The 27131-nt window shown below is 31.9% G+C and overlaps 1 protein-coding gene across 1 annotated transcript; it reads right to left on the reverse strand.

Moving 5' to 3' along the window:
- Window positions 1-22163: 22163 nt before the first annotated feature.
- On the reverse strand, window positions 22164-23437 carry HELRODRAFT_159086 (hypothetical protein; the record flags this gene model as incomplete). Its single annotated transcript, XM_009011002.1, has 2 exons — window positions 22164-22248; window positions 23196-23437. 2 exons carry the CDS (start codon window positions 23435-23437, stop codon window positions 22164-22166), a joined length of 327 nt encoding a protein of 108 aa, XP_009009250.1.
- Window positions 23438-27131: the final 3694 nt, after the last annotated feature.

A 27131-nucleotide genomic window follows, 5' to 3' on the forward strand; every position in this document is an offset into this window, starting at 1 on the left:
AAAAATGTTTTATACCTATAATCATGTTATGATGTTAAATTAGCTACAAGTAAAAAATAGGTCATTATTTTTAAAAATTTAAGTTTATAATATAAAAAAATAACTACAAAGTAACGATAAAGCTTGAATTTTTTGAAAACAGATATCGTGCAGCTTGAAATTTTTATTTTTTTCAATTTTCAATTTGAAAGTTTGTATATAAAAAAAAGTTGCAATTGTAAGGAAATGCTTCCAAACAGGATTTCGTTTTCCGTGCAGCTCTGTCTGAATTTTTCCAGCTTTAACAAACAACTGACTGTTGTAGGTTGTTGTCGTAAGAACCAGCAACGAGCCAAAACTGTTTCTCATCGTTCACGCATGTTTAACTGCCGACGTAAGTTTTGTCCCTTTAAAACAATTGTATGTAATCAAAGATTTCAAAGAAGTTTTTTAGAATTAAACTTTGTATTGGATAGGATGACTTGTCATCCTGTTATTCAACAGCTATTAACAAATATTGATCTATAAATGACCAAATTATCCTATCCAAAATTTTTGAAAATTGCAGGCGTAAGACAAATGTACATGTAATATCTCAGAAGCTGAAATCAGAGCTTTTTAATTTTTTGAAATTGATATATAATGATAAAATTGTTGAAAGTATGAATTTAAAAACCAAATTAAATAATTACTTATATACAAGAATCACAACAGTAAAACGTTTTGAAATTACTACGAAATGATAAATTTTGAAAGTATGTATTAAAAAATTAAATTAGCTATTTACTAGCAAAACAAGACTAAAACAAAAAACTTTGAAAGCAATGAAACTCATTGTGACACATCTGCTCACATGACAGGACGTGATGCGATGATGTTGAATACAGTCAGTTGATGCATTTGTCGTGTTGGGATTTGCATGCCTGCTCTAATGTCTTTCTGCTGTTTGTTTTTCAGGTCATTCCCAGATAGTTGGGAAGAATGATGTTATTGGAGTGGAGCTGCTGTGTGCATGCACGATGATTGCATTCCAGTTGCCGTTCACTGATGTAATGTTTGCCTGTCTGTTAATGCGTTCTGTAATTATTCTGAGAAAATGTTTTGCGATTGGTTGTGGCATCTTTCATATTGACTATGGAGGAGTTTGTTTAATGATTAAAACTGTAACATCTAAATTTAATAAAATTGCTGATAACGATAATGCTTACAATTCAGTCACAAACTAGAATAATAATAAAAATAATATAAAAAGAAATGATGATGAATAACAAAAATTTGAATACTGACATGTGCATTGAAGGCTTGTTGATACATTTAACATTATTGAATATTTGCAATTCGTCAAGCTTACATTGAGTGCAAAGTTTGAATTATTTATTCCAACCAGGCTCCGCGGACTTCATCAGGCCGACACATTCTGACTCACGCATCCATCTCCATGGTCTTCCAACGTTGCTCTCTCCATTCTTGCACTTTTCTTGTTGCTAAGCTTTACATTTAATTATCTGGATACAGTTTTTATTCTTTTTAACAGACCACATTTTCTTCCAAAACTTCCCACAATACCAAATGTAGATTTATAGCAAAGAATTTATTTTTTTATAATTTATATAATTAAACATTATATAAAAATTTTCAATTCTATATATGGTTACAAACTGACTATAACACGTTTAGTCACTCTTAAATTGAAGCGCACGAGTTTATTCTAATTTATTTTGTCGAGTTTGATTAAACTCAAGTCGGAAAGTTGTAATTAAAAATAACGATTGCTGCAAGAAGAAATCGTTCGCAATATATTTCCAAAGGGTTTTTAAATTGATACAATGTGCAATTAAGCCGAAAATTTTACATTAATCTTTGCGACCAAAAAATTAATGATTAGAAACAATGGCTGTTATTGAATATATGATATTTGTTATTTTTTAATTATGCTAATTTATTAATGAACATGTTGGAAATTTGTATAGCAACTTGACTTGTATGCATTCAATGATTCAATCAGACCATGACAAACTCCTATCTCTGCAAGTAAATTGGAAAGGTCTTTAACACAGGAAATTCGTGCAAAGACCAAATACGTGATGTCTCCGCCAGTCACCCCATGCAATCATCTTGTGACTGCTCAAAAAGTAACAAAACAAAAATAATGAAAGAAATTAATTTTCATACAATTTTTATGAGATCGTCTTGAATAATTTAATCTTTTCCAATTGTCCATATTTTTCTCAAATGTTTGCGTTATTTCTGTTTAATATTTTTAAGGATTTACTTTGCTTATATTTTTCTGTTTTTAAAAATATAATTTCGTGTTGACATCTTTTTAACTTTTCATGTAATACTATCACGACCAACTAACTCTATCATCAGTTATAAAATCGACGTTTGCTATTCTTGTCTTAATAAATTTCATTGCTGGTAATAATTCAAATAAAAAGAACTTGCATAAACTTGTAATTGATGAATATTTTTGTGACAATTGTAAGGCCAAGCGACCAAAATTCATCTACAATGTTGAATAATATAATGCACTCATCCAAGCAAAACAACGTTCCACACCTACCGATGTCATCACTGTCAGCCTGGATCACACACATCATCGCTATTTAGTTACTCCGCATCGTCACAGCAACACCGAAACCCTCCCAATAAAAAAATTAAACGAACGAAATTGGATCACATAGCGAAGATGAATATTGACATTCTTTTCATTATAGCGGCAAAAGATCGATAGGAGAGACTCAACTGAAACAAGTTTGGATAATTCTTTTCATGTTGATTATTGTTATTTCTATTTTTATTGTTTTTATTATTGCGATATTTATTTTATATAGTACTTTGAATCAAATAACAAAAGCACGGCCTATCGAATAATCGCGGCCTAGTCAGTCTAGGTGGGAGACGTTCAAACCAGTAAAAAGTAACCGAGCAATTTTTAAAACTGGGATTCTGTCTAGTGGGCAGAATCAAACAACTAGTTACAGTCACAGTCATACGAGTCATTGTGCCCACCCCGCTACACCAGCAAAATAATCTAACCCCCACAAACAATCGGGTAAATCAATTTGAATAAATGTGATCTAAACCCTGTCTAACTAATTTAATAATAATAATAATCGCGGCCTAGTCAGTCTAGGTGGGAGACGTTCAAACCAGTAAAAAGTAACCGAACAATTTTTAAAACTGGGATTCTGTCTAGTGGGCAGAATCAAACAACTAGTTACAGTCACAGTCATACGAGTCATTGTGCCCACCCCGCTACACCAGCAAAATAATCTAACCCCCACAAACAATCGGGGAAATCAATTTGAATAAATGTGATCTAAACCCTGTCTAACTAATTTAATAATAATAATAATAACAACAATAATAATAATAATAACAATAATAATAACAATTGTTATTATTATAAATAAGATTATTATTAATTATTAAAACACTCTATGTTTTTCAAATAGTTTCAATGGCATGGTAGACAGTTTTGGGGACCCAGGTTGTTCGATGGGCTAACCAGACGATTTTTTTCTTCGGAGGAAAAAGGGCTAGGAGGAAAAAAATGATTTACAGAGCAGACGTTCAGGGAATTTTTCAAAAAAGTTTGAAAACTTAGAAATTAATTTTTCAGAAATAATTTACTCACATTGTTGGTTTTGTTTATGCAAAACTATTCTTTCTCGAAATCATTTGCATTAGTTTATTTATTGCCTTTGCCGTCCACCCACTTAATCTTCTGTCGGGATGAAAGTTAGCTGCTGTTTGTGCTGCTCGGCTTCAGAGACTCGTACAGTACAGTACATACTTTCTTCAGTACTACTCTTTTGTTTTTTGATATTTTATTTCATTTTACGATTTTTCTAAAAAGATGGTGTAAAATATTTGAAATAATACAATCGGCGCTATAATCATTATTTATATTCAACAAAAAATTAATTTGATAAAAGCATTAAAGCTCTTTTAAATTATTTAAAAAATTAAAAGAAACCAAATGCGCAAATTGAAAAGTTGTGCTATCGCTGCAAAAAGGGCTAAGTGCAAGCGGCAAGTTTCTACCATTGACAAACGCGCTGTTTTGTCATATTCAAGTTTGTAACGCTCGTCAAGTAATTTTGTTGCTATTGAATATTATTATTATTAAATATCAATTTGTTGCATGAGTCTTAATTTTGTATGACGTTTTATTGCTTAAATGTTGAATAACAGAACACCATCAATTAAATTCTATTTATTCCTTTTTTCAAATTATTGTTTTATTTTCCATCCTTAAACATTCCAACGTTTTTTCCCTTATTGATAACACAGCTCGCTTACTAATCCTTAAATAGGCACATAGTTAATTATTTTATTTACTCGTTTTTTAAATAATTATTTTATTTTCCATCTTCTTATGCTTGAACATTCTTACTCCGTTATTTATTTTTCATTACCATTTTATACTATTGCCTTGCATGTTGCAACAGTTTCTACGTCTGCCAGGTTCTGATTTTTTTAAAGTATAATAAAAAAAATGAAATACTTGTCATTTATTATATATAGATAATTAATTAATTAGATGTATATAAATTAAAACTATTTTGAGTTTTATGTTGCAGAAAAATTTTTTTTGGTTGAACTCTTTCATAGAAATCCGTTTTCAGCTCATTTTTGAGATTCGCAGTTTTGTTGTTTCTCGTTGAAGTTCTGACAGGACGGATGATGGAAAAATTCCGGAAAAAAAGTAGGTGCCTGCCTACATCTTCGCGTGCATCAGTTGACGTCATCCTATTGATCTGCTTCTCTCCTTTTCCATTCTATGTGAACATTCATGTTGTTGCGGATAGATTATTTTTTATTTTATTTACAAATTTAATTTGTCAAAAATGACAAAAAATGAAAATGGTGAAAAATCAATTTATGATCTTAAATATTTTTTCTTATGAAATGAAAAATGTTGGCAGACATTTTATAGCATGAATGCATCTGACTGATGATTCGTTTGTATTTTACAATTTATTTCTCATTTTGTCCACGTGTTTGAAGACTTTATTTTAAATTTTATAATTTAGTTTTACTCCACTCTAAGCCATCATTTAGATTGTTGATGATGCGTGATAGGACCGCGGTCAATCACATTGCATTAGTTCATGCAAATTATTTTTCATCGTAGACTATTTTTTACGTTCTGTCAGTTGTGTGCGTTTTTATATTTTCAACCAATCTAATCTGAGCTACTTTATTATATCGCTTCAGTTTTGCGAACTAGAAATCAACTTCAATTTTTAAGACCTAGTGAAGTTTTTAAACTGAGGACGAAAATGTAATTAAATTTTATAATATTGGGAAAAAAGATCCATTATCCTAATGTTCAATCACATTATATCATCAATTATCAATCACATTAACTTGAAACTTAATAATGTAACAATGTCTGACTAGATAACATCAAAGAGTTTTGCTCTAGGTACATGTTTACCTTGCTAGCAATTTTTCCTTTCGTCATTTCTTCTTTGTTAAGAGACCTAATAAACGAATTACTTATTGTTCGTTAATAAATCACAATGTTATTTTATTGGTAGGTGAGTTTGCTATGAATATATTGGCATGAAGAGAAGGAACATGCAAATTATTGTCATTATTGGTGCTATCCATCTTAATGCTGCTATGCTATCCATCTATTCATTCCGTTCATTGCACTGTGCAGACGTCAAAACTGTAATCATCATCTTTATCGCTCTTTGTTACAACCGTTGGTTTCGCAATCTTTGCCGCTATCGTCACTTTGTTTTCATCATAAGGTTTCTCATCATAATCATCGCCATCATCATCATTTCTTTCCTTTATTCATTCATTTGTTCATTCCTTCACTCGTTCATGTATGCACACGTCTTTCCATCCACCTATCCACTGACCAACACGGCATGCAACTGACATGTTTTTTGAATTCACAGGCTTCTATCGTCTGCACATTAAAGAAACTAACATGTAGATAGTATCTACACATGCAAAAGAAATATGTATGTAGATAAGATTGTATCAACATACATAAGCAAACACAAACACACACACACACACACACATATATATATATATATATATATATATCTTAAGTTTTTTTGTTTTAACATTTATTATTTTTTCAAAAAACACAAAAATTTAGTTTCGTTTCTCTTCAGTGGCTGTTTCGATTTGAGGTGAGTAAACAAAATTATTATAAACTTTTAGGTTTTATGCACACACGCACATGTTTTGTATTATATACTGAATATATTTGTACGCTGAGTTTTGAGTGTCTGACAATGAATATTAAGATATTAAGATCTTCATTGTATGAAACATTGCGACGGAGTCTGCCGTGTGAGTGCACAAGGGAGAGCTTCATGAAACAAAAACGAAACGAGAATCATCTCTCAATTTGATTGTCTGGTTCTGTTGTCCGGTCGGGTGTTAGCTCAAAAATATGGCTGGGATTTTTCCCTGCTTGCGTGATGAGTGATTTTGTGCTCGTGCCATTCCACGATCGTGCGATTACTTCATCATCTACTAATCCATTTTGATATCAGCCTACAATGAGTCACACCATGTGATCTTGCTTCTCAGATTTTCAATGCCAATCTCAACATCACTTTGTCTCTTATTGATGCAATAACATGCAACTAATGCTTTCTATTGAGGGAAATATTTTATTATACACACGCACACTTACATACATTTAAACGCATACATGTGTGCGTGTGTCTGTGCGTGTGTTAGAAGCAGGTTCATATGATTTTGTGTGTGCGCATATTAATGATCTAGAAGTCATTTTATTACATTGATAGTTGTATATCCTGTGCACACAAATATTTTATTTATATGGAAATGAAACAAACGTTCACATTTCCTTATTGTATATTTTATTTTATTATTAAAATAAACAAGTCCGTCTTCTCAACCTAAAATTTTCTTTCTGTTTAAACACGTGCATGCACTTGTCATCCGTGTATCCGAGTTGGATCGTCACTTGTTCCGTCCACTGCTCACCAACTCCTTCGTTGAGAAGTTTTCCATTCCAAATAAATTTTTAAATTTTTTGTTACAGCCTAATCAAAACCTACTTTGAAAATATCATGCTTGCAAATATAGTGTATATTTGTTTGTAGGTTATTCAGTGAGTCGGGGAGAGCGTACCAATTAATGCAAACTAAGAACAAAGATGATTGTTGTTCAAGCAGAGGTTTTATAGTTTGACTTTCTGTGCTAAGAAAACCAGCCCCGAATCTAGCCTCCAACCTTCAGTAGTCTACTCAACTTTCAAGTCAACAATTGCTGGATTGGTAAATGTATTTTATAATCCAGGGGTGGGCAAGCTACGGCTTTTTACACATTTTGAAAAAAAAATATTAAAAATGAAAACACCAGCAATAGGTCGTTAGAGCCAGATATTATGACCAAAAGAAATGCCAGCCAGCCACAAATGATCATGATGTTGAAAAATTCCCCCTCCCCTCGGTCAGCGGTCGAAATATGTACGCATGCGGCTCGCCAAAGTTAAAATAGTTTTCAATGCGGTCCTCACAGCAAAAAGTTTGCCCACCCCTGTTATAAACCGTATCTCATTTTTTCGGTTTAACTAATATTTTTCACTTTATTGATTATGAAGATATAATGTATATGATACATACAATACAACACAATACAATGCAACGTAAATAATATAGCACAATACAATAAAATATCATTGAATACGTGGTGAAAATGCGTAGAAAACCATGTTTGTGAAAGTAGCAAAGCAGATTTTCATCATCCTGCAATTCAATGAAAAATTAGGACTCCTAAAAATTTGACACAGAACGACTCGGATTTCAACACCCTGGCCAGCATGCGATAACATACTGATGTCTTCTTTGCGTTTTGTCCTGTTGATTTTAGGAAAAAAATTTAGATTGAATTTATTTTCAAATATTTCTTTATTTTGTAAACTATTAACAACACTTTTTCACGTAATCATTTTTAAGCTTATTTGGTCAGCATTATTTAAAATTTTCTTGACAGCCAAATTTTTGACTTTTAATTCTTACGTGAAGCAAAACATTTTTTCACGTGATACGAAAGATTTAGTTCACTTACGTTTAGTATTTCTCAATTAGGGAAAGAGTCTTGAAAAACTTTTACTATATTAAAAGACGTAAGATAATTTTTCAAATTTTCAAAACGTGAGAAATATGAAAAAATTAGAAAAAAATTCATAAACTTTATGAAATTTTTTAAACTTCCAAAACGTTCAAATGTTTGTAAAATACTTCAAAAACAAGTTCAGAAAAGAATAAGTTGCTTACTAACCACGCGCATACTTCATTATAACTTATTATTAGACAACAAAATCACAAGCTTTTACACACACACATACACACACACAAGTGAGCAAACAAACACAGACATAAACATACATGTATATTTTCTACACGTGTTGCTCACACAATCGCATAGAGGGATACATAGAAACACATGTTGTGGATACAATGAATTATATGAAGATACACAAACAAACACACACAATGAATACAGACACGAACATAGAGGCACAGAGAGACAGACAAGCGTAGAAAAGAGAGGAGTATTTTGTGGCAACGTACATCTCACCTCTTTCCCCCTTACGATCGCGTGTGGAAACAACATTGGAAGGTGATTTACGAAGATCTTATAAACACTTGAGAATTATTTTCCACGCAGAATAAAAATATTCAACAGAATAATCAGCAGCAGCGTCCATGCGATATTTTAGTGCTCTTCCTTTCAGCCATCTTCTGAGAATTTCACTTCTTTTTTATCAACAAACAATCAGCACACGACTTCGCATGCTAACACATTCCATTGTATAAAATATTTACTCAAATTTTAAATACAGCGAATAAATGCACACACACACACACACACACACACACACACACACACACACACACACACACACACACACACACACACACACACACACATATATATATATATATATATATACATATACATATACATATACATATATATATATATATATATATATATATATATATATATATATATATATATCTTTACTTAATTATTCGTTTATATATCCATTTGTTTAATCATATATACACGTTCATTTGTTTTATTTGTATACAGTGTGTTTTTAATTCCAACAGAGCTATTAACAAACGTAAACTGTCAAAACAGAAAAAAGGAAAGAACAACAACTTGAGGAGAGCTTCGTGTCTGAAGTTGTTGCACAGTCTATCAAAATCATCATAAACCAACAGTATCAACATTAGTATTAAGAAAACAACAACAGCCACACCATTAACCACAACAACCACTCCACAACAACAACAACAACAAAAACTTTACTGCTAAAAATAATTGAAATTGTCTGAGAAGTGTACAATGAAACAATGTGGCGATGATAGCGTTTGTGACTTTAGCACGCGGATGATGATGCTGACGATGATGTAAACGACGACGAAGATGATGTTGCTGTTGATAATGATTATGACGATGCAGATCAGTATCTACTTAATGACGTCATCAACATAATGCATTCATTTTTTTCTTCAATTATTTTCTTAGACGTCTTTTATAAACGCAGAAGTTCCTCTGACTGGCGATGGAAGTGAAAAATTAGACTAAAAATTTTGGGATTCAAATCAAAATAATAATAATTATTATTATTGTAATTATTGTTATTGTGTTAAAATGACAATCCGACACTTATTGTAGTAGTAGTAGTAGTAATAATAATAATAATAATAATAATTACAGTTTAAATGTTAATAACAACATGATTAAATGCTGCTACCACTACTACCACTAACTACTGCCACTACTACTACTACTACTATCACTACTATTACTACTACTAATACTAATACTACTACAACAACAACTACTACTACTATCTACTATTACTACTACCACCACCACTACTACTACTACTGCTAGTACTACTATTTATACTAATACTACAACAACAACAACTACTACTACTACTATTACAACTACTATTACTACTAATAATAATAACAATAACATCATTAGTTAGCATGTAATCTACAAAGCAAATTGTGCAAAGCAGTGTGCCTGATACTTGGAAGCATTTGATATTCTGATACACTCAACATATTTTCACCGAATAATGATACACAACATATCTTCTACTGAATAATGATATACACAATGATATACACAACATATCTTTCACTGAATAATGATATACACAATGATGTACCCAACATATCTTTTACTGTATAATGATACCCAACTTTTCTTTTACTGAATAATGATACACAACATATCTTCTACTAAATAATGATATACACAATGATGTACGCAACATATCTTTTACTGAATAATGATACATACAACACATTTTTTACTGGATAATAATATACCCAACATATCTTCAACGGAATAATGAATGATATATCCAACATACATATCCACATATCTCTAGCCGGATAATGATATACGCAAAACACCATCTACTGAATAATGATATATAAAACATATCTTCTATTGATAAATAAATGCTGTCGTAAATAATAAGATAGTGGAGTCAGTTTGTCTCGATGATTATCATTAAACAACTAGTCTTCACTTCCAACTAAAACAAATTCAACTGAAAATGATGATTTGTAACCACAAGATGATGCATTAGTCGGCAGGTCCTGTCATCATCCCATTCAACTCATCCTATTCGAGGAGATTTTATTTTACGAAACTCTCCATTGGCCGACTGGTTGTGATATGTTTATAACGTTGTAGAAACAAAAAGCGATCATCACATCACGTTGCGTTTTGTGTGCGCGTGGTGTGGTAAAATAGTGTACACCAATAATGTACACCAACGTGAATGTGGTAGATAGTACGCTTATGTAGCCAATAGAACATGGACTAACTAAATGTTTGCAATTGTGTGAAGCATTTAGTTTCTTGAAGTTGTAATTATTTTATATGATCAAGCACTAGGGAAATATGTTTTACGCTACATAGCAGTTTCAACTAATAAATAAAGATTATTTATTTAAATTATTAAAAAAATGAACAACGATTTAACCATTTTTAAAATTTTATTCAATAAATTCATTACTTAAATAAATTTATTAAAATTGTCTGCCTCTGCCAGGCTCCAGTTGACACTTAGGAATTGAAATGAGAACGGTATTACTATGCAGATGCTGCAAAATAAATCCCGTATGCACTTTTCGTTTTTTCCAAGTTTTTTAGTTTTCACGTTTTTATAAAAAAAAAACAATTTTTTTTGCGAAAGTCTTTTAAATGTTTTTTAAATGTATTTTTTTAAGTATAATATATTCTGGCAGTGGCAGCACATCATCAACAACAACGACATTGACATCATCATCATCATCAACATCATTATCAACAATAACTACTATAACATCTACTAAATCATCCTTATTAACATCATCATCAATCTCACCACCATCGTCATCATTCTTATAAGTGTCATTATCATCATCACCATCATCATCTTTATCAACAACAACAGCATCATCATCATCATCAAAAACAACATAACCATCACCATCGTCATCGTTATAAAAATTATAAATTGTAATCATTTTCCTCATCATCATTCGTTGCTACTTTTATAATTACACACTGTCCGATCAACTCGCTTTCATCACACTTTTTTATGAGTCCCAGTTTCAGCATCATCCAAGTTATTTTCCTCCCAAATATCTTTCTCATTATCATCATCATCTTTTTCATCTTCATCATCAATATCTTCTTCTTCATCTTCATCTTCTTCTTCATCATCGTTTTTTCCATTGTCGTAATAAACATTCACTATATTCATCATTCTAACCACCATCATCATCGCCATCATCATTACTATTATCGTCTTTGTCATCACCATAATTAACATCATCATCATCTCTATCATCATCATCTTTATCATCATCATCATCGTCGTTGTCATTATCATTATGCTAATAATCATCGTCACCATCACTGCTTTATTTCCTATTTTCGCGACATAAAAAAATATTCTGTTTAATTTTATTTCTACAAAGAAGGAAGCGCGCTATGCAGAGATATAATTGAAGCGACGCATCTTCATTTGCCATTCCCATTCGCAGTCCCATCATTCCCATTCACAATCCCATCCCATTCCCATTTCCGTATTGTTGTTGTTGTTGTTGCTGCTGTGTTGGTCATCCAAGAAACGGCTTGAATTTTTCTGCTATGGAAGAAGGATGCATTTTAGAAAATAAAAATCGTTTCAATATTTATGTCTTTCATTATGTAACTTTGTCGTTCTTGTTGTTGTCTATTATTAATTAGTATTATTATCATTTTAAATAATAATAATAATTATTGTTATTATTATTATTATTATTATTATAATCATAAATATTATTATTATTATAAATTCTTCGAGCGGCTTACAAACATAATACGGTTACGTGCTTCATTTAGCGCTTTCTGAGAATGAGACCACACATTCTTCCCTTGCCGTCGTCTTCTTAACTTTTTATTCAGAAATATTCTTTTAATCGTAGACTTTGATGTTCTTCTTTGTCGATGTTGCGAATGAATTTTTGATGTTGCGAATAAATTGTTGATGTTGAGAATGAATTTTTGATGTTTAGAATGAATAGTTAATGTTGCGAAGGAATTGTTGATGTTGCGAAGGAATTGTTGAGGTTGCGAGGGAATTGTTGATGTCGCAAATGAATTGTTTATGTTGCAAATATATTACTGATGTTGCGAATGTTGCAAATGAAATGTTGATGCTGCGAATGAATTGTTGATGTTGCGAATAAATAGTTGATGCTGCAAATGAATTGTTGATGATGAAATTCCCACTTGCACATGTCGTTGCATTGAGATTAAAAAATACATTTCGGTTGATATCTTATAAAGGAAACAGTTATGAAGAAATCACTTATTAAATGTGATAATTTTGATGAAAGAAATATTGATTTTAACAAATTTTCAATAATTATATTTACAATGAAATAAAAAAGAAATAATTTATGATAAGAAAAAGTGCTTGTAAGCAGCTTGTTGAGGTGCTGATAAGTTCATAGTAGTCCCTCTGTTGACGCCAGGATTGGCAGTCATTGTCAGTAAGGAAATAAATAAACGAGCCATGTTGGAAGCTGCTGCAAAATGGTCTGAGGTGGTTTGTTGTGGCGATGTGTGGTGATTTGTGGTGTGTTTTTTTGTGGTGTTGTAGTGAGATTTGTGTTGTCTTTTGCTCTGTGGCAATGATAGGATCATTTTTTTAACCAAAAACTTGATGCAACTACGTTTCTTAATTATTTTTTTAATATTCAAAAATGATAAAAAAAATTAATGCAATGCAATATTTAAGTTATATAATGTGTAAAAATTTAACTCTAAAAAATGTGTCAATTTTAAAAAACCGAACGGCTTATTAACATATTAACTTTCAAATTCCATTATAATTGTCTCATTTGATTCTGCGCTATACTTTCACCAGGCACAATCAAAATTGAAACACTCGTACTTAAACAATGTGGTTTCTATTTCCTTCTCCAATTAGCCTCAAACAATGGCGTGTCCATCCGTGTTAACGATAATAGCGACCCCGAATTCATACTAATAATGATAATGAGTAATTAGGGCTTTCAGTGGCAGCGAGTTGTTATCATCATCATCGTCGTCGTCATCGTCATATCATCATCATCATCATCATCATTTGTTTTGTAAATAATTATTTGCGTCGTTTATGACACAACGTTTTCCATCATGACGATGATGTTGATGATGATGATGTTGTTGTTGATGATGATGATGTTGTTGTTGTTGATGATGATGATGATGTTGTTGTTGTTGATGATGATGATGTTGTTAATGATGGTAATGTTGTTAATGATGATGATGATGATGATGATGATGTTGACGATGACGATGATGATTTGAATGCTGCAGGCTAATGATTAATGATGACGATGGTGCTAATGATTTTAATGTTATTAATGATATTAAGATAATGAGGAAAAGATAATGATTGTTATATTGATAAGTGAAACTTATAAAAGTAAATTATCATTCGTTTATTTTAATTTTAAAACAATTCCTACATCTTGACTAAGTATTTATTTATAACTTTGTAATTATAATAACTAAATTATCAAAAAATATATAAACGTTTAAATATAATTTATATAAGCTGCGTAACTCAGAAAACATTTTAAAATTAAACGTGATTTTACATTAGTTTTAAATATTTATAATGGGTTCTGAGTTATTGCTATTTGAAAAGTCCAAATTTTTAAAATAATTAGTTTTTTTCAAAATTAAAAAAACATCGTATTTTAGGCCATTAGTTTTTATTTATTTAATTTTCATGCTTGAAAAGTTTTTCTTTCTCGTGCCTTATCCTTTCAGGACACTGGCAACCATTGACCTCAAAAAAAACCGATCTTTAACACTTTGTAGTAGTTGAAATGTGGTGATATTCAACAAGTGACACAAGGACTTCACGAATGTTATTCGTTGTCGACCGCGATGTCTTTTCTCCGCAATTTTTTCAGTAGTTGTTAAATTTTCCATTCTTTCCTTCCGCATGATGTGACCAAAAAACTTTAACTGCCACCGTCGGGTTATCTATAGTAGTTTTCTCTTTTCATAACCGGGCTGTTTTAATACATCCTCATTCGAAATATGAACCGTAAGTTAGTTTGCACAGAAAAAATGTGACACTCTAACAGTTTTAAATTTGTTAATATTCAGATTTTACTGTTGGTGAGGATGTTTTTACCATTACCATAAATATTTATCGTTTGATTTCTATATCACATTCACAACCTGAGGTAATTAGACTTCCGAGATAATTGAAGCTGTTGACTTGTTTCACCTGTTTACCATAAATGATTACGGAGCAGATCTGGGTGGTTTTGCTTTTACTTTGTTTTTTACTAACTCAAATAGTTAGTAATTGGCTAATTTAAGATAAAATGCGTTTTGCATAGGTTCGAGTTTTGAAAATGAATCGGTAGTTTTGCAAAAATGTTCTTAACTTGGAAAATTATTTAGAAATTTTTTTTTTAAATTTATTTTACCGATAAAATCTGAAATTTAAAAAAATCTGAAATTGTCAAGCGTGAATTTTTTTACTAATGATCAAGTTTAAAGAGAATGAATGGCCATATTCACAATTTAGTAACTTATTATTAGAATTATAAATTCTAAATGCGTGCATGGAAATATTTCTACGTGACTAACTTATTTTATTGAATTAGGTAAAATCATTAAATTAATAAATAAATAAATTAATGTTAATAAAAAAAGTGGTCTAATAATGGTCGAAAGACTGAACAATTTGTTTACAGTGACTCTTATGTTTACACAGGCAAATGAATATTTTTTTAAATAAAGATGTTAACCGTCAGAGAAAAGAAGCAACATCATATGAATTGGACGAATGTGCCATTAATTATTTTTCCCTATTACCAGAAGAAACAAATTTTTTTGGTATATATATATATATATATATATAAATACATTCATTTCATTTTTGTATAAAACTTGAAGTAATGTCAGGTGCAATGTGATGGAAACGCAAGAACATGAACATTTTGAATGAATGTCTACGTCAATTTTGTAGTCGCTGCGCAAAATATGAAAAACGAAGCGTTCGGCTGCTTTGAGTGAAATGGAGCTTAAACATAACACCCGAATAATAATGGAATGGATAAATTATCATAACATAACATCAACAAAAAGATACATTATCATAGCGTAGCATCAATGGAATAAATGCGTTAACATGACATAACATCAATAAAATAGCTTCATTTCCATAGCACCAATGAAATAGATACATTACCCTAACATCCATGAAATAGATACATTTACATGGAATAACATATTGGCCGCAAAAACACACATAGGCACAAATTTTCAACGAAGAAGGAACACTCAACCGCAGAAACACACAAAAGAGATAAAAGTAGCATAAAGAGAAGCACAGAATACTTCAGCATCTGCAATTTTGTAGGAGACAGTCACAACAACAAATTCATCTCTGTCGGGCAAACAATGTAAGAACAAATTAACGCCATTAATGATAAAGTGTGCAATCTAGCAATGCTTGCTTAGTGAGATTTCATCATTCAGCTTGTGAGATGTTTTTTGGAAAATTTTTTCAACCTGCGTTGCTTTGAGGTTGTTATGCATTTTTGGAGTATTTTTTTACGCGGGATGCTTTTCGCTTTTGGCGACAAAATAGTGTAATGGTTAAGAAGCCTGGTTCTGCTGTTGCATTGCTTGGGTTCGTGGGTTCGAATTGAAAAATAACCCTGCTAATTTTATTTAATGTGTGCAATGCTGGGTTTACACGCATGCACATAAGATGGGTTTGTATGCTGTTGATGCCTCGGAGAGTTAATTAAGAGAGAATTAACGATGATAATTCATCTTGCTAATTCCTCAAAACATTCTTTTTTCTCGCACGTTCATGAATTTAAAGCTGAATCTTAATTTAAAACGAATTTAACAATATATTGAATTCAATGGCTGGGCGTGATAACAAACAGCTGCTTAAGCTAATTAGGAAAAGGAGTTTAGCATCCAAATTAAAAACTCTTTTCAACAGCAAAACATTGCAAAAGTCTTCAAAACAAGCTGAACCGCAGCTTATGGAAAACTGATACTGAAATCTTACATACACACACACATACACACAAATAAATAAATACATGCATATATATATATATATATATTTATAAATATTTATGATAAAAAACCCCTAACGTTACCAGGGAAGTAATAAAAGAAGCGAGATGAACGTGGATCTATACGAGCCAGCCAGCCAGGCAGACAGACAGACAGGCAGGCAGGCAGATAGGCAAGCAGACAGGAAGGCAGGCAGGCAGTCGGCGAACGTGCGTACAAAGTGCAAATGAAATTTTCATTGAAACCTTCGCCGTTTTCAATTTGGACGATTATGATAAATGTGTTGAATGTGTAGAGGCTAGCTACTGCTGCATGTCAGTCCTGGGTGTCGAAACAATTATTAATATCAACATTCACGAGATGGATGAATAGATGAATGAATATTTAAAAAATTGAATGAGTGAGTGAACAAGTATGTCAATGAATAACTAAACGAAGGAATAATGAATTAAATAATGTTTTTAAAGAAAGAGTGACAGACTACTGAATGAAAGATCGAAAGAGATTATGAAAGAATGAATGAACAAAGCAATAAACGAACGAACGATGCACATATGAAACGTTACGAAGTAACGATCTTGATGTATGATAGAACTGAACGAGAAGGTTGACAATAAAAATAATAACGATGTTTTTGATAACACCAATATTAATAATGGTGATGGTAATGATAGTGATCCTGTCGTCATAATTATGACGTCAGCTTGGATAACAAAGCTGGTGCATTCTTACCACGTAGATATGGAAACAATTTGAATGAGCTGAACGACCTTTCAATGGAAATGATCAAACCAACAGAAATGATTGTGGCTCTCAACGTTCGGTGAATCAGGTTCATTGCTGATACACCTCAACTGCAAATGTTGAAACACTAATTGCATATTAGGAACGGCCGGCATTCAATCTGGAAACTCTATCATCAAATAACGCATAGCCATCAATAGATTTGATACCTACACCAAACTGCAATATTCATCAATGCACAGTGCATTGGTTAGGTGCTTAAAAACGACTTAAAATATCTATAAAAAAAATCCAGAAAGTAATTAATCAGCTAATTAGTTAATTAGGCGGCAACCATGGATGTAAATGGCATCATTAACGATGTACATGCAGCTGACAGAAGCCAACAAATAGATAAGCAACAACAATGAAACGGCTATAAAAACATCGTTTGCAAAATCCCCAAGCAACTTATCAACCAAAAATATAGCAATCGTTACGTACAGCATCAATAGAAAAAACAATGTGGCAATCATTGCAACAACATTTCCATTCGGTCTTCCTTCGGTTTTCATTCTTTTTATTTGTGGTGAAAACTAAAAAAAAAAAATGATATAATGAATGGAAATTTGATTTCGGGAGGACTAAACGTTTCAAAACGCTTCATGAACGTTCGAAACATGCGCGATGCATTTTTAAACTGACGCAAAGACGAATGCTATAAATGAAAATTCAACGTGGAAGAGTAATAAAACAAGATTTTGGTTCTTGTAGTAAAATTTATGGAAGGCCTCTACATGAATAAAAGAAGTGCAGTCCAAAGTTTAAAAATTTGAAAGAAGCTCCCAAGACAGTTGTGTTGAATGGGACTCCTCAATAATCATAAAGCACAGCGTTTCGTTCTCATCAAAATTTTATATTTAAAGATGGTGCGGCGTCAGAAAGTGTGCATATGCATGTGTTATCTGGTTGCAGATGTGACAGAAAAGTAATTACTTTTAATTTTTATCTGTAAAACTGTGAATAAACATTTTTGAATAAGCTTCGTATAATCAAAAGAATCAATAATAACGTTAATAACGTATGTTGGTTGTTTCTGTCTCATCTTGATTCTGTCATTTTAACATAAGATAAGTCGTGGTATTGATACATCAAAGCGTTGTTTCCTTTTCAGAGCGTTATTGAACATTTATCTTTGACGTTCATCAGTGTATTGTGAATCCTTGTTTTTCGAATTTCAAAGCATTAAAACGAGTTAGGAGTGTGTTTGAAAATTTAGAACAATTTATACTAAACGTTATCTAAGTGATGTTCGTTGCAAATGCATATAATATAAATGTATATATAATATATAATGTAATGTATGAATTCTATCAAAGTGTTGGCATTAATCAATTCAAAGTTTGTCTTTTCAAATTTCCTAACTAGAATTTTCTGAAAATTATTCAATTTATTGAAAATAGAATTATTTATTATCCAAGTTCATCATGAAAATTTAGTTATGCAGATAAGATCTTATTTTGATTTTTCACAAATCATCTCCAGTGTAGGTTTCATATAGTTTCTTCATACAAAGCAAAGTTAGTTCTTCAGTAAAGTGAGTTACTTAGTTGGTGTCGTATTCTTCATCCTTGTCGTTGTCCTTTCTTTGTTCTTCATTGTTGTTGAAGTTTATATTAAGGCGTCAAGTTGGTAATGATGTTATCATTCTTTGTTGGATGTTTATTTGGGGTTAATTGATATCTATTAGGACAGCTTCTACAATTTTTAAACGTACTGTGTTGGTGTTTTAATAAGTTTTAATAATTGTGAGACGTCTTGATAGTGAAGTGGTCGTAACACCAATATAAAAATTTTGTTGACACGCACAGTCGTCAATAGAACATATAAATTCATATATTTCTTGGTTACGCCCCAAAGTAGAATCGTCTTTAGAAGTGCAGTTGTTCTTTAGGACCAATTGTGATGTCATACAATTGTTGTAGTATATTTTGAGTTTTATTTTATTGGTATCATTGATTGGGGTAACATTTCATTTTATAATTTGTTTGAGGAAAACTTCGATGATTTCTGTAATATAAGATTATTTCGTTGTCAAAGTGAAATGATGTGATGTTGACATTGATAACATGTTCTGTTGTTCCAATGTGTTTTTTTTATTCTTAAAATAATCAGAATCTGGCAGAGGCAAAAGTTGTTGCAATATGCAAGACATTGGCATAAATTGATAACGGAAAATTAATAACGGAGTAAGAATGTTTAAGCATAATAAGCATGGAATTATGTAGGTCTACAAATTATTATTATTATTATTGTTGTTATTGTTGTTGTTGTTATTATTATTAGTGTTATCTTCGTCATCAGCACTATAATTGTTAGTATTTTGTTTCCAGTTTCAACGCGCGAAGAATTTTTTTCATTTTCTACGTGGAGAAACTTACATGCGGAATAATGCTCATCGTCCTTCGTTCGTCTTCTCAATTATTTTTTTCCCAGCGCTCCATCTCTATAACGATGAGCTGCAGACTTAATTTCATTGGTTCTGATAACAAGCTATTACAAATAATTTTGATTCATTCAAGTTGAGAATATTATTTTGAAATATATTTAAAAACAAAGGACAAAAAAAAACAGAAAAATAATTTTCTCAGCAGATGTTGGCCAACAGGCCTTCAAACTTTCAAACGTGTCAAAACTTTGTCATTCAGTCCAAAATATAAAAATATAACATTCGCGGTTCCTTTTTGAGTTGGTTCATGGAAAATTTTAATGGAAAGAGGCAGCAAAACTGTTCTGCTGTAGACAAGCGAATTTTTTCACTTCATTCATAGTACTGCATGCGTGTGTTTAAAAATATTTTCTAGTTTTTAACTATGTCATCTCTGTACATGACCGCCTTTAATGTTGTTACTACCAATGAATTGGCTAGTTGATGTGAGATTTCCTTATAACTTGAAGGATTTTTTATGCTACTCACAGCATTATTATTTTGATTGTTGTTTTCAAATTGTTGATATCTATTGTTGTTGTTATTGTTGTTATTGTTGTTGGCATTGCAGTTGTGGGGTGGTTTTGGATGTTGTTGTGTCTATTTTATCTTGTTGTTGTGTCTATCTTATCTTGTTGTTGCAGATGATACTATTGTTGATGTTGTTTCTGACGCTGTTGTTGGTGTTGTTGTTGATGTGATTGGATCCGTTTTAGTATTTGTTACCATTATGACACTTGAAAATATCTAAAAAAATTTGTTACAGGTTCTTCTTCTTTATCTTTCTTCCGTTCAATAATGAATGAATTGATCAACATTGATGTTTTGACGTCACAAGAATGTCGAGTGATCCAATCAAAATGGATGCCCATCCAACCAGCCTGCAATCAAAAGAGCCAGTTGAGGAGAGCTCATATGACGAAACATTGATTTATTTATCGACTGGCTGGTGGCATTGAGTTCATGATGATGATGGTGATGATGTGATTGAGATAATGATGATGGTGATGATGATGATGGTGTGATTGAGATGAAATGAAAATGATGTAAGTGATAACACCTTAATTCTAACTTCAATAACAATGAAGGACAAAGAAATGACAACAACAAAGATGAAAAATATGATACCAGCTAATAAACTTTGCTGAAGAACTTTGCATTGTTTAAAGAAACTATATAAACCAAAACTGCACTGAAGATGATTTATGAAAAATTGAAGTAAGGCCTTATCTGCATGATGAATTTTGATAACAACAGTTTTATGAAATTTTCATGAGATACTTGCATAACTCGATTTTCAACAAATTAAACACTTTCTAGAAAGTTCTAGTAAGGAAAATTGAAAAAACAAACTTTAAATTGATTAATGCCAACAATTATGTAGAAATCATAAATAAATATATATATATACATATATATAATATATATATATAATATATATATATATAATGGAAAGAAATCATATTTTATACAGAATTGTATGAATTCTACCGAATTGATGGCATTCATCACTACATCACGCACCAAATCATCCTCACATCATCCATTGCATCATCTTCACATCCTCCCAACATCACCCACCTCATCATCCCCACATCACACGTAACATCGTATTTTTCCAGAATAGAAATGTTATCTGACTCTCATCTCAGTTAATCCAGACAATTTGTTGTTCATCGTCACGTGTTACCATCGTGAATGGGAATTTCGCATTCTGGTATCGATCCTGGTCGAATGCGGAATGTTAGATGCACGTATAGGTCCCATAACAATCATCCGATTGTTGCAGAGCCAGAAGCTCGTGATTTTTAAATTATGTCTAAACTAATTTTTTTTATATGAATTATTTAAGCCGCTGGAAAAATTTCAAATTTTTGTTGTATATAAATTTTTATTTTTGAATGCTAAACAGAATTTTAATAAAACTACGAAAAGCTATTTACTTATAAAGCTATTAAAAAATTGTTTCTAAAATATTAAAGTTTAGACCTAAAGTTTATAATAGAATTTTTTTAAATACTCTTAGAATATCTTCAAATACTCATCTGGATTTTTTTCATTCACCATTCCGCCAACTGTCCACATCATCCTTCATACCATTCCATCCCATAACTCATGCACTGCCCTGCCAGCTAAAACATCTCGTTCCTTTGTTTGAAGCGTTCAGTTCTTTATTACAAGCACTCCTTGTTATTTATTACATCAGTTGGATGAATTTTTTAAAAGTATATTCAACATTAATGAAAATAATAACAATTAATTATTAAATAAAATAAATTAATTACCATTAAACGCAATTTAACTAAGCGACTTTTTAAAATTTCCCCAATAGTATTTCAAATTTCAACAGAGTCATCCTGGCATCACCATCGTCACATATAAATCCAACACCATCGTTACTGTTTGTCATTACGTGATCATATCAATAGTCACTTATACAATAACTTACTCACTCACTCATTCACTCATTCACTCACACACTCATTCACTCATTCACTCACTCATTCACTCACTCATTCACTCATTCACTCACTCATTCACTCACTCACTCACTCATTCATTTATTCATTCACTCATTCACTCACTCACTCACACACATACTTGCTTACTTATTTACTTACTTCATTATTATCACATCATCTCCGTACAAATTGTACTTTTCATTGAAACCGATAGATTCAATTTATTTCCTCGTTTATTTTCTTCACATCATTTTTGTCCTAACACATATCCCTATAATCCAATCAAGTCGTTGTATCACTAGTTCATTCCCTATCCGTGTAGATAACCTATCTTCTCTCCCCATACTATCATCATAAACATTTTTATCAAGATCCTGATGATATATTTTGCATCATCAATGTAGTCATTGTCGTCATTATTATTCTCGCGGCTGCCTGCCTACTTCGCATCGCTTACTTTGTCTTTAGGTCATCGTCGTCGTCATCTTGGCATCATTTCTGTCAACGTTATAATCTTCATATCATTAGATTGTTTCACATGCCACATTGTAACCGTCCTGATCATCTTCATCATCTTCTTTACATCATTTCATCGTCCATATGTTTATCACCTTCACACCACATTTTAACATCGTCATCATCTTTACATCGTCGTCGCCATCATCTTCAGGTCGTCATCATCATCTCCGTATCACATTCAGGTCGTCATCATCATTTTTGTATCACATTCAGGCTGTAATCATCTCCACATCATCTTCAGGTCGTCATCATCTCCATATCATGAGAGGGGCCTGGTATCCAATTACGACAGACACAGTCATACATCTTGAGCGTTTAGTATTTGCCTTCATAAAGAACGCACGCAAGCCAGTCAGTTAGCCAACCAGTCAGCCGCGCGACACAACACGACGCGACACGACACGACACGACACCTCTCTTCTCGATTATCCAACGAAAGCAGAATTCTCATGAGTGTCCACTGCACTGCGCTGCACTGCGTCATTTCAATACCCTCTTTCCCTCCACGCAATCTTCCTTGTCGATCACGGGACAACACGGCCAATGAACATTTTTGATTTAGAAATAACACGTCAGCTAGGTCATAAATCATGTACCTCCATTGCATAGTACTGCCTGATAACTTTACTTGGTCGTTTTTGCTGGGTTTGAATGCAAGCTTTTCGTTTTTTATACTGTAATGTGAATTGTTTGCTGGGTTTTAATGCGGTTTTTTGTGAGGTTCTTTGAAATTGGACGTCTCATGTTCTCTCCAACTACTGTAATTACGTAGAGCCGCTCGAATTGATTGTGTCCGTGCGCGTGATTTTTGTATGTGTTGTGTGTGCTTGCATGTGTGTGCTTGTGTTTGATTGCATGTATGCGTATGTGCGGCTGTGTTAGTACATGTGTGTGTGTGTGTGTACATGTGTGTGTGTTTGTACATGTGTGTATGTTTGTGTGTGAATGTGTTTGTACGCGACAGCTTGTGTTTGTACTTTACACGTTTGTATTTGTGCGTACGTGAGTACGTTTCTTTTTATTTACGGTGCGTTAAAAAGTTAAAATTGGATAATTCATTTCTAGTCATACATCTTAATGTAATAATTTTATTAATTTATTGTCAAAAACGTAAATATTCATTCCATTGTGTTTATAATTAGTTTATCGAAAAATGGGCTCGGCGTTCCATAAATTTTTGTAGGCACGTATTCATCCATTCAAGCATACATCCGAACATCTACACCGTCTATCCATCAATCCTTCATCCATATATTAATTTATTACCTATCAGGTTATGCTATCAAGTTTTGTGTTTGTGCATTCTTCGTGTACCTATGTTATCGTCTATCATGATATGTATCTATCCATCCATCTAATGATTAACAGTTTTTTGTGATATGTATCATCCATTCAAGCCTACATTCAAACATCTAAACCTTTAATCTATCAATCTTTCATATGTATCCATCCATCCATCTAATCATCCTTTATTGTTTATCGTTATATGTAACCATCCATAAAACCATTCATTATTTATCATGAAATTTATCCATGCATCTATCTATCCATTAATTGTCAATTATGATATGTATCCATCCAGCAATTCATTGTACATCCATTCATCCTTGCATCTAGCCATTCATCGTCCATCACGTTACACGTCCGTACAGCTACTAGCATGTTACGCAGCTGATTTAATTTATTGGCCCTCAACCGCATTCATTCCATTAAAGCACATTTGCATGATTGTTTGGCTGGGATATTTTTTAATAATCATAAAACAGAATAGATACGTAAGACCATTTGCTGTCTTTGGTTGATATACGCTCAATGAAATAAACAACATTTGAGATATCTGTACTTATTTATGAAAATTTATGAAACTCTCCGGAGTAACATTGGCCGTTTTTTATTCTTGCCTATTCATTCTTAATTTTTAAGAATTATTAAAACACTTTCCATAATTGTAGGCAGAATTTATTTAGCATCGAGAGAACGTCAACACAATACAAAATTCTTATTCATATTTTGTAACTTAACGTTGGAGAACTTTTGTTTTCAACGTATTATTTAATTATTATATTTCAAATTATTTGTTGTAACCGGTTTTTAGAAACAATTTCTATTTTTTTCATGAGTGCAAAATTAAAATGAAGCCACTAATGCAACATTTGTGATCGTTTGAGAGACATTTCTTCGGATTTTATTATTTGACGATATATGAATTTTGTTAAAAAGTTATTTGGCTAATATTTCGAAACATGGTTGTTGTTCTTGTTGCAAACGCATAAAAAATTTTGAAAATTTTTTTAATGTTTTGAAATCACCCAGCCAGGATACCATTGATTAGCGTTTTTGAAAAATTTTGCAGCTATATATTATATTATCAGATGATGTTAAGTAATATTATATGATTTTTTGGTTGGGTAGTGAAATAAAAATAAAGTAGATGGAAGTTTAAATGGCAAATGAAATCCACAAATGTAAAATAATCTGCGATGGTGGACTTGTATGTACGCCTACCAATGAAATATCTTGCCTTGAAATCACTAACTGCTTCCACCAACAAACAAACATTCAACAATTGTATTGTTTGTAAGACACTGAAGTGTTTCAGGTGTTAATGATATTCTTTCAAAAACCTCGAAATGTGCGCTGCAGTAACTGTTTAACGCTATGGCCTTAAGTGAATAAAAGTGAATAACTTTTGACTTAAATTAAAGTGGATTTATTTTTTGGTTTTAAATAAATATTTGACTGTGGTTGGTTGGTTGAAGAAAAATTGGGTCTCAAAATTTACAACTAGTTCACTATCCTAAAAGCGGAATAGACAAAATATTTCAATTGAAATTATTGGTTGGATAATTTTATTTTGACTTTTTTAATTTTTACAAAATTGTTTCAACGTGTTGAAATTGTAAATCAAATTAAAAATAAATGTAACGTTTAAGGCATAAATAATAAAACATGCTTAACTGTTTAACATTTTCAAAGTTTCGGTGAAATACCTGGGACATATATGAACCATAAAATATATTCACGATACAATGTTTGTGCGTTTGTTATTGTAATAAACATTGCTTAAATGGCTTCTCCTTATTAACAATTTTTCAAAAAACGTTGACTTTAAATAACATTCTACAATGGAAAAATCAAACTCTGTTCTGTTGTGTGCATGGCAGAGTTTGATGATTTATTGAGCGTACACCGCAAAAACATGAGCGGGCCACGCATGTGCCTCTCCTCTCAAGCATCTACAAACCAGCCCCACATCACATCCCATCACATCCCATCACATCCCATCAAATCACATCACATCCCATCACATCCCATCACATCCCATCAAATCACATCACATCGTGTGCGAAGGAACTTCTATAAATTATCTTGACGACACAAGTATTTGAGAATTTCTATTTTTCACAAAGAAGAGATTTTTATGTAATTTGCATCGATTGTTACATCAAACCATCAAACCAAGTTAAATGTCAAGGACTATCAATTATGAAGCCAGCTTAATTCATCTACAATTCAACTAAATTCCTCTTCTACAAAGACTTATATCAAACACACACACACGCACACACATGCACGTACGCACATACCACTTGAACGTTATAGTGAACGCATGCAAATATTACAGTAGAGGTTCGCCTCTTATACACTGTACTGCTTGGCACATACATACCAACATACATACATACATACATACATACATACATACATACATACAGACATACATACGCATGCATACATGCATACATACATACATACATCGTTTGTTCACATTCAAAGCCGGCTGGATTGTTTTAATTTCCTGATTATTTTTGCTAAATTCATAGATTTTAAATTGTTTTTATAGATGATTTTTGGGGTCATCGGCTGTAATTTTGTCCCGGGTTTGTTTTTCCGTCATTTTTTATCGTTTTTCTGCCCTGTCTCGGCCAATTTTCTCGTTTTTTGTTTTTTTTTATCAATATTATAATTTATTCACAGCTCATAGCTGCTACATGTCACCGGCCTGCGCCAGGTGTGAGCTGTTTTTATTATTATTGGAAAGTTCACTACATTTTAACTTATTTACCTTCTACCGACATTTATTTTTAATTTATTTTTGAAATTAAAATTTAAAGTTTAAATTAAAATTTATTTATAAAAAAAGAAATTTCCTAAACCAATTTTTAAAATCTGTGTAAAAAAAAAAGTTTGCTGCAATAGTGTCTCCTCCCACACTGTTACCTAGGTTTTTGTATTCACTCATTCACTCATTTGCTCACTCACTCATTCATTCGTCAATAAAAAAAAAAAAAAAAAAAGAA

Source organism: Helobdella robusta (genome assembly GCF_000326865.2).
Source record: "Helobdella robusta unplaced genomic scaffold HELROscaffold_1, whole genome shotgun sequence".
Classification (NCBI taxonomy): domain Eukaryota; kingdom Metazoa; phylum Annelida; class Clitellata; order Rhynchobdellida; family Glossiphoniidae; genus Helobdella; species Helobdella robusta.